Source organism: Anopheles nili, chromosome 2 (assembly GCF_943737925.1).
Source record: "Anopheles nili chromosome 2, idAnoNiliSN_F5_01, whole genome shotgun sequence".
Classification (NCBI taxonomy): domain Eukaryota; kingdom Metazoa; phylum Arthropoda; class Insecta; order Diptera; family Culicidae; genus Anopheles; species Anopheles nili.
Genome location: NC_071291.1, coordinates 2,586,484 through 2,595,838, shown reverse-complemented (window position 1 = coordinate 2,595,838; position 9,355 = coordinate 2,586,484). Strand labels below are relative to the sequence as shown.

Below are 9,355 nucleotides of genomic sequence, written 5' to 3'. Positions count from 1 at the left end.
ACTACAGGGCTCACGAGTGACAGAGACCCAGACGGGGCTTATCCCTGACAAAAACAGGTCAGGAAGGTGCCGTCCGACTTATCGAACGTGCACGTTGTCAGGGACTGGCGTGTTGTTTCAGATGAGGTTCTTCATGAGCCTCGGTACGGCAGAAGAACTTACAGTGAGTGCCACCGTCTGCTCGGTAAAACCTGATTGCTTGGAAGAAAAAACTTGCGCTTCCTGGTCGATAACGACCCGGGCGAGTTTGTTCCCGTTCATCATGCCCTCATCGCCCGGAAGCTAGCACACACAGCTGTAGGTCGGTCTTCCTGGTGCCCTTCCAAAGCTTGTGGACCGGTTTCTGCGGCCCTTTCAGTTTCGACGCGTGGATTCATCCTCGGAGGCGTTGTGGATCAACGTCTCGATCACTGGCAAGCTGGCGATCGCGATACTCACAGAACCGATGTGCTAATTGGCAAAAGTTGAGGTCTTAATTGCGCTGACGAACAGTGGCCACCACGTGCTTGTGGATTTTGTGTGGCTTACTGGGAGGTTTCCGTGTCTCATGCCACGCACTTCGTTCAATTCGGGACTGGACACACAGCCAAGACGTACGCGTGAAAATGTTAATTATCGCCATACTGTTACGCGCGCACGCGCGGAAGTACCCGGAAAATGAGCCCCGTGACGGAGGCGATCGCGCGATCGTTCGTCTTCGAGCACCTTTCCACCGAGACGCGCGCATTACGAGCAATTTTGCATATAATCGCGTACGATCGCTCGACCGACGTGGCTAACACCAAGCAGCCAGACCGTGGCATTGAATCCATCCGAACGAGGTGCACAAAAGAAGAAGCAGCCACGTTTTTAGCCAAACGGCGGAAAAATCGCGCCCAACCCGAGGCCAGCACACTCTCCCAAATCCAATTGTGCCGTAACTCGTAATGGAGATATTAAAGGCCACATATTAACCATGAAATGGGCATGATGGAGTCGCTAGCCGAACCACCATCACGTTGACGGAAATAAAGTGGGCGATTCTTTTCCATTTTTTCTACAACCTACAGCCCGTTTAGAGCTGATCGATTCAAACGTGGCGAAGGTTTGAGTGCTGAATGTGTGTTGAGATGAATATAGCCCACTCGATAACCACCTATCTATCGAGCGCTGCGTTTGGCGTGCTTTCGGAATGATTTTCCAACGCAAGGTGCAATCTCCAAACGAGATTTCCCTTTCCGATCGTTCGATTCGCCCTGCCCTCCGTGCATATTCCGCTATATGTGTTGCTCTTTGTAGCATTTGTAACGGGGCACGGTTGGCCATCTGTTGGTTGGCCAGTGAAAAGAAACACAACATCACTTCGAGCATCACTTTCCTCTGAGCAAAAATCCGAAAGGGGAAAAAAAGAAAAAACAAATGCCCTCCACTTGCTACCATCGTATGGTGGTTGTGGAATTTTGAGGAATGTCCGAAAAATGCACCTTCTGGCTCATTTGAGGCGGCCGCTTTCTTCCCAGTCCGTGGTTTACATTACTCACGCGTCCATTCCCGTACAACGGACGGTCGTCCGGTCATATTTGTATGTTTGTGCAACCGTTCCGGCTGCAAAGTTTACTCAGTTTTATCTCAACGAACACACACACACACACACACCTCACCCCATGAATCACCGTCGCAAAAATCACCCCCTCGGCGCCTCATAGCTTTCCTAAGCGAAGTGGCCTTTATTTTAGCAACATCATCGTCGGCGAAAGCAGAGCAAAAGAAGACCAACTTGCGATCGCGTCACGGGACCGACCTACACATGCCCCGGACACTCGGTAGTGAACCTGCGAACTTCTGCGGCTGTCTGAAATGTGTTTGCCATCCACGCACGTGCACGAAAGGCGCGCAAACTCGGATGAGAATGTCTCGTTTTCAACCAGTGCCACTGCATGCCCGTGCTTCAGAGTAGCCATTGGAGGTGGCTCCACCTTCCGGTGTGGTGTGCTTGGCTGGGCATCGCATGTTTGGACTTTCTCTCGTCATTTCCCAACCCAATCGCTACTTTGCAGTCGGTTCCGTTCCGGAGACGTGGCCATTCACGGGGCCACCATTACTTGCCCCGCGTGGCAGCGCATTTCCGACTCAACCTGTGGGCGATCTGGGCGAGCGAGTTGCGTAATGCTTCACGTTTTGCTGCCGCGTTCGCGTCTGTGAGCAGGGGTTTTAAAATCCTCCCTCTGCTACGGAGGTGACACGAGGAAATTCCGCTTCTTTTTCCTTCTTCACGCACTGTGTAGTTCTTGGCCAAATGCATCAGTTTCGAAAAATGCGCCATCTTGCATCTCGTGCGTGGATCTACAAATAACCCCTTTCGCGTGAACCCGTCACAGATCTACGCCAAACACTGCACCCAATTTGTCGCACCCCCCCTGTGTCGGTGTGTTAGGAGAAGGGTTATGCAACTCCACCGGCAGCAGGTAATTTCTGTATCATACCTCGCACACGCCTTTCGAACCACTATCAATAAATAGTGCGAGCCAAACCCATCTCCGAGGAAGTCACAATCGGCGTTTGAGCCAGACTCTCGTAGAGTAAGAAGGAAAAACACACCAAACCCACCTGAATGGAATGACAAATGCACACTAAAAGGAGACCAAAAAAGATGGCTAGATGGGGTAGTGACGACGGTTAATCGGCGTCGTTGATTATGGGAAAGATCGATCAGCATCTATCGATCCAAATGTGTCGATTATGGTACGATACGAAACCAGTCCCATTTGGGTTCCAAGTCGACTAGCTAGCTAAGGTAGTTGGTTGTTGCTGTAGTTGGAGTGTATGATCACACACAACACTGTAAGCTGCATGTCAAGCATACACAATCAGACACGATTGATTTTGGCTCGGATAACTACAATCACGCAATCACGAGCTTGTGGAATTCGCAATGATCCAAACAAGAACGCGAACTCCGTAGCAGAGCTTTAGCGAACATGAAACGAATGCTCGGCTAAGAAGCTATGATGGATCTTTCGAAATATGATCTAGCTCTATGGCAGCCACTTTGACGGTTGATCAAAAGAGAAAAATCGATGAGGAAGTCGGACGTTTGCGTCGTGTAACGCAAGGTTTAAGATGCACTTGGAGCGAATTGGTTATAAGCTGATGCATTGAAAGCAACCGGTAGCATAACCATGCTGCTTCGAATAATTTAGGTTTTTGAGGTCACGGTTTTTCGACCTTGGCAGATGTGTTACTTACCTGCGACGTACCATTTGTACCATTTGAGCGTTAGCATTCGTCAGCATATATCGCGGTGGTTTTCTTGCTCTTCACACCGAAGCTTAATCCTATATAAATCACGTACATGCTACCTAATACATCATACAGTTCACGTTCGTCAGTCTGTCGATCGATTGATGATATCGGCATGCATGCAGAATGACAAATGTTGCTAATTAATTTGATCGAAAACCCGTGACTCCATTCGCGGGTGGAATTATTTTTGCTAGAATTATTCGAACGCTCTAAACAGTTGATCCGCGGTTTTCTTCCATGCAGCTTCTGACAATAAATTCTCATTCATTTTGCAACGAACCATATATCCAATGCTTTGCTTATTTCTTTTAATGTTACTTTTTCTCGTTTCATTCCGATGAAATTCTCTTGGTTTTTCTTATTTGTAATTTGATGTGGGTAGTTTATATGGGACCGTTTTAGCCTAGAATAATGATTTTTTGCTTTGGTGCAATGCCCACGCAAAAATGTATGCCCCATAGCCCAAAACGATCTGCACGAGTTTTATAGAGCTTATTGAACATGTCATGATCGACATTGAACCTAATTGTAGACACGTCCATCGGTAAATTATGTGATCGAAAAAAAAAGCGGATTGCATCAAATGGTTTTTTTATTCCCTCGAGGTGGTTGCCTAATAGAGGGCATTCTGCCGACGCAAAGTGCTCATATTTTCCCTTTTCCTTGTACTCATAAGGTCAAGCTGTGAGGTTCAACGTTAAATTTTTTTTGTTTCAATTTCTCGTGTATTTCAGAGCTACTCGTTTGTGGAACAAATTAAGCAGACAAATCCTACGGCAGTACCATCAACAGCAGCCACCGTGGAGCAGAAGCACGGCCAAACGATTACCGCCAGTAAGAAGATGGCCAGCACAGGTGATATTTGGCTGCAGTGGTTTTCGTGCTGCTTTCATCAACCCCAAAGTCCTCGGCGTCGGAGGCACCACCAACGGCTGCGAATCGATCGTTCGATGATTGGTAATCCAACCAACTTTGTCCACACTGGTAAATATCACGTTCGGGAAGTATGATTCGTATGATTTTTATTAACGTTTCGGAATTCGTCTTATTTCAGGTCACATTGGTTCAAACGATGTGGAATTATCTACGAATCATCTTTCCGCCATCCAGAATCAGATGCAAAGTAAAGGTGGCTATGATATGAACTCTCTTAGGTTACAGGTTTGTATTGCTGCTTCCCCATGATTTTACGTATTTCTATTAAGCGCTATTTAATTTGTCTTTTCAGACTTGCTGATACACGATATCCGACAAAGTAGATACCAGTAGCAAGTTTTCGTCTAACAGTTGACTATTGATTGTTGATCTTGCTGAGCTAACGAAGGTGTGAGATCTCTCCCTAACATAAAAATGAGAGAAACCTTTCTTGCAACGGATGTTAGATAGTCATGCCGTATATGATTGGTCAGAATTGCATATGATATCGTGTTTATATTACATTCATGTAGTTTTGTGAGGTAAAGTCACAACACGAGTACTGTATGCTGTACTGCTGTATATGCTGTACTGTTAAAAGAGAGCATTTGTTTCAACGATCAACCAGCAATCAAAGCACAAGCAATTGTGATTGGTTACACTAAGTTTAACGTAATCAACGACGGTTTCTAAAATTGACAATCAGCATTATTGCTACGCAAGAGTCCTCGTGCTAGGCTCGTTTATGTACATTTGTAAATAGTATCTGTAATGATATTAGCTAATCATCTATCTCCACATTCATTATTAACTCGATAAAGGCGTCATTAAAGGGAATCAAACAACAACAAATTCATTATCGACTGCCAAACGTTTTCACGCAACTGTTCATCCAAATATATTTTTCCTTGAATGTTTCGAAAGCCTTGGTTCTCTAATGTTAAGATATGGCATAGTATCAAGCACAAAACTATATTCGGAAGATGTTAAAGTTTTCCCCATTGCTATTTTGTAGAAGTTAATGTGCGTTTAAAATGTAGTTTTATACACAGATGATGTGCTAACATAAAAGAGAAATAAAGATGAGATTTTCACGTGACCTGCGTATTTGTTTTATTACGTTTTTTGCGTTTATGGGGATTATTTTCGCTAAAATATAGACCTCATCTTAGATGAAATATATGAATTTCTCTAACATGATTATAAATGGTGTAATTGTTTTACTATTTAGATATAAATAATTGATTGAATCACTTAAAAAGGCAAAAAATATCTATTCAATTTCATTTCTAGCTATAATATTAACCGTTTAATCGTATTCAAACAATTGCTGAATATCAGCAACTGTCATATCAATCGCTTCAAATTGACAGTTTCGAAATTATGTGTCAATTTGCTTCCAGTGTTTATATAGTCTCCTTTGGGCACTTTAATTTGCGAGCACTTTCTTCTACGGCCATTGGAAGGATCCTCAGCGAGAGTGTTTTTCCTAGTCTGCACGTTATCTTCACCGGTTTATCCATAGAGAAACATACATTCCAAGAGGGTAAGTTGTTCCAGAGCTACATAAAAGGTTGATGGCAACGAAGTAACACGCACAATAACAGTACCCAGGCCAGCTTTAGGATTCTGACACAAGCTTCATTTTGGCGCAAATTTCATTTCCAGTGAATTCACATCCAGCCTTCTAGCCATAAATATGTCTCAAATTGCTGATCTGAAGGGCTTTGTAAGCTATGCTTTGGACTGTACACGGTTTCGCCTGGTGCGAGACGAGAAGGATATCGAAAACGATGAGCTCGTTTTCTCGGCAGACATGGCTCACCAGATATTCGGCGAGTCAGAGAGCATTTTCGGGTATCGCGACCTAAAAATCGATATTATGGCTTCGGCTGGTCCATTGGACCTGTACTTCGACATCAGCTACACCAAGAAGGTTGAGGAGCTGCACACAGAAGGTTTAAAAGCGGACGACGTGGAAAAGTCATTGGCAAACTTGGTTGAAAACGGGTGCTACTACACGAACCTGAGCGAATTTAAACGCGTTATCGCTTCTAAGGCAGAAACATTCCAACCGCTAGGCACGAAGGTTGACGAATTTCGTTATCCTGTCGACGGTCAAGCCCGGTCAACGCAAGCTGCAACACGTACATTCGAGGTATACGTCTCCGGTGCGGAGGACACGGAATACATGAAATTCCACACGAGGCTAGAATTGTTTTCGTTCTTTTACATCGACGGCTTTAGTCGAGTGGAGATCGATCCTCTCTGGCTATTTTTCACCATCTACGAACGTTATGGTACAGATAACAATAACGGCTCAATAACGGAGAACACATCGCAACCAAGATACGCCACCGTTGGCTACGTGAGCGTATATCAGTACTATTCATACCCCAATAAAATTCGACCCCGCGTCAGTCAAATTTTAATCCTACCGCCATTTCAGAAACTGGGCATTGCTACACGGCTGATTAAACATGTAAGTGTAACTGTTCAATAGTAACTATTTCTTTCATAGCGCATCTAATTTTGTTTCAAATTCCTTTGCCCATTTACCTTCAGACTACCTACGAGTATTTCCGCAAGAAGGATAACGTCACGGATATCACTTTCGAGGAGCCCATAGAGGCGATCCAACACATTCGTTCCTTGATCGACACAAAGCGGTGCAAGGAACTGTCCGCTTTCGCACGTGACAAGCTGTTGGCCGGATTTTCGCGGGAAATGCTCCGTCAAGCCCGCGAAAACTACCTAATCAATCCGAAGCAATGCCGCGTGGTATACGAGATCCTGCGGCTTGGTGTCACCGACATCGACAATGAAGAACAATATCGAGCCTACCGGATCGAGGTAAAAAAGCGGCTGAACATGAACTACAGCCGCCATCGACGTGATCTCGCTCGGGCGAAGAAACGCGGTGTCGATGTGACGGCCGCGTTATGCGGGCTGCCCAGCGTGTCCGAACGAATCGAATCGCTAAACGCCGAATATAAGGAGGTGGAAGAAATTTATGGGCAGGTGTTGCAGAAGCTACTAGCCGAAGTTTAAATCGCCACTCCGTGCGTGAACTTCTTTTATGTATACAGACCTCATGTTTTATCCGTCTGTTTGTGTTTTGATTGTTCTTGAATTTACGACAATGTTAACATATTGATTGTCTATCGTATTCATTCTTATAAGCATCAATAAAATAATTATTTTTGTAATTTGTCAGCTTTTATCCTCAACTCATTTTTGTACGTTATTGCGCTCAAAAGCTGCTTGGTTTTGCTGCCTAATAAGCCGGAACTACTTCTAAGATAGGTTAACTAACATTTGGCCTAAAATTTCAATAGATGAAGATGTTTTGCGAGATAAAAATCTAAATTTTCGTCGTGAATGATTTTTGTGACAAAACAGAGCGCCGTATGAAGTCCACTGAGCGCAGGAATTTCAGACGATCAACATGATAAATTTTAATATACGGACAAGCCTTATAAAACATTTATTATTAGTAGCTACTTGCCCCTAATGGGAGCAGATCCGACGTTAATTTCAACAATAAACAAACCACGCACAATCGGACAGCCATACAACACAGATAGGTAAGCTAACACATCCACCGCAGATCAAACGATCCTGTAGAAGCAACATTTTATCTGCCGAATTCTACTCGAAGATCGTGTCACTGGAACATTTTTGAGAAAACCTGTAGTTGCTGTTGCCTGAACTCGTGCATATTTTTCCGTGCTAGGTCGTACTCGCTCCTGATCAGTGGATCATCCGGTTTTCGCTGCAACGCCCGAGCCAGGTCGACTTGCGCCTGCTCATAATTCCGCAATTCATTCTGCGCTATACCGCGACGGTAAAGAGCTTTAGCGTTGTCCGGATCAATAGCTAGGGCAGCGTTGCAGGCATACACCGCATTTCGGTAGTCTTTTATCCGTACGTACACGATGGCCTGATTGAGCCAGTTTAGCAACTGGAAATTTTCCATCAACGACCAGCCGTGAGGCTTTTGCCTATTAACCTGGTTGCTGAAGAAATTAAAGTATCGCTCTGCCTTTTTATAACGTCGGTTTGCTCTTATAAAATCACCCGCCTTAAAGTATCGGTTTCCTGCGTTACGAATCGGATTCAAATGCTGTAGCATTTCATCAATCTGTAACAAAAAAACATGTAACATGCGCAACCAACTAGTCGTAGATATGCTGAGGCTCCTTACCGAAAATATATCGTAGAATTTATCCCAATCCTGTGGGAACGGGGGCAATCGATCGAATTCATCATCAGTATCATTTACGCACCAGTCTTCGCCAGGTGCGATCTGCCCACAGTCCTCAATGATGACTGATCCGTTCACATCGGTGTAGTTGGGAGCGTATCGTTCCATCTCGCCAATGACGGCACATCCGCGTATTACATACCCAACAACAACATTCCGTCCGTTTAAATGTGGGCACTCGCCAGAGGTGATGAAAAACTGGGAGTTGTTGGTGTGAGGTTTTCCAAGGTTGGCCATTGAAACAGCACCATCTTCGTGCTGCAAGTAGATTTGCTACATGTGAATTTTTGTTCCGGCTGCAACAGGTTCGCAAGGATTCGGACACAAACCAGCAAAGAAAAGTTTTCGTCTTCAAACGTTTTACCGTAGATGCTTTCGCCACCGGTGCCACAGTTATCTACGATATCACCGCCTTGCGACATAAATAGCGATTTGATCCGGTGAAATTTTGTGCCTTTATAATGTAGACGAGTGCCGGTAGCCGGTGCCTTTCCCATTTCACCCGTACACATGGCTCGAAAATTTTCCGCAGTTTTTGGAACAACATCAGCTCGTAGCTCAATTAATATTCGACCAACTAGAATAAACATCCGGTAATTAGATCAAGCCAGACGCAATATTACAAAGTTCATGCTATCAACCAGCCAAAACAACTTACCACTTTCGGGACCGATTTTTATATCGAGAAACACCAATGGATTTGTGGAATCATGTACTTCTCGCCGCACTCTTACTACATCCACGTACGTATCCATTTCGCTGTGTTAAAGAAAAATTAATAACACTATTTAGAATCTCTATGCAGCCGTCAGCTGCAACGATAATAATTGCTTTTGCAATTACGTTTTCACTGTGATAACAAAAAGTGTTTCGACTTGTTTATTTGTTTAT

General features: G+C 44.4%; 3 protein-coding genes across 3 annotated transcripts; 2 read left to right on the top strand and 1 right to left on the bottom strand.

Moving 5' to 3' along the window:
• Positions 1–4,124: 4,124 nt before the first annotated feature.
• LOC128720733 (CDC42 small effector protein homolog) lies at positions 4,125–4,626 on the top strand. The gene is made up of 3 exons (XM_053814428.1): positions 4,125–4,266; positions 4,337–4,443; positions 4,511–4,626. The coding sequence occupies exons 1-3, from the start codon at positions 4,125–4,127 to the stop codon at positions 4,517–4,519; spliced, it is 258 nt and encodes an 85-aa protein (XP_053670403.1). The 3' UTR covers positions 4,520–4,626.
• A 1,270-nt stretch (positions 4,627–5,896) lies between these two features.
• LOC128732130 (histone acetyltransferase type B catalytic subunit) lies at positions 5,897–7,373 on the top strand. The gene is made up of 2 exons (XM_053825297.1): positions 5,897–6,679; positions 6,763–7,373. Exons 1-2 carry the CDS (start codon positions 5,897–5,899, stop codon positions 7,246–7,248), a joined length of 1,269 nt encoding a protein of 422 aa, XP_053681272.1. The 3' UTR covers positions 7,249–7,373.
• A 289-nt stretch (positions 7,374–7,662) lies between these two features.
• Positions 7,663–9,219, bottom strand: LOC128722230 (peptidyl-prolyl cis-trans isomerase D). The gene is made up of 4 exons (XM_053816086.1): positions 9,123–9,219; positions 8,794–9,041; positions 8,405–8,722; positions 7,663–8,341 (listed from the first exon to the last, which is right to left on the bottom strand). Exons 1-4 carry the CDS (start codon positions 9,217–9,219, stop codon positions 7,865–7,867), a joined length of 1,140 nt encoding a protein of 379 aa, XP_053672061.1. The 3' UTR covers positions 7,663–7,864.
• Positions 9,220–9,355: the final 136 nt, after the last annotated feature.

Coding starts and splice junctions, on each gene's coding strand:
- LOC128720733 (XM_053814428.1), top strand. CDS start 4,125: ATGGCCAGCACAGGTGATATTTGGCTGCAGTGGTTTTCGTGCTGCTTT. Junction 4,267..4,336: donor AACCAACTTTGTCCACACTG/GTAAATATCACG, acceptor GTCTTATTTCAG/GTCACATTGGTTCAAACGAT.
- LOC128722230 (XM_053816086.1), bottom strand. CDS start 9,219: ATGGATACGTACGTGGATGTAGTAAGAGTGCGGCGAGAAGTACATGAT. Junction 8,723..8,793: donor ACGAAAACTTTTCTTTGCTG/GTTTGTGTCCGA, acceptor ATCTACTTGCAG/CACGAAGATGGTGCTGTTTC. Junction 8,342..8,404: donor AATTCTACGATATATTTTCG/GTAAGGAGCCTC, acceptor TTTTTGTTACAG/ATTGATGAAATGCTACAGCA.
- LOC128732130 (XM_053825297.1), top strand. CDS start 5,897: ATGTCTCAAATTGCTGATCTGAAGGGCTTTGTAAGCTATGCTTTGGAC. Junction 6,680..6,762: donor CTACACGGCTGATTAAACAT/GTAAGTGTAACT, acceptor ATTTACCTTCAG/ACTACCTACGAGTATTTCCG.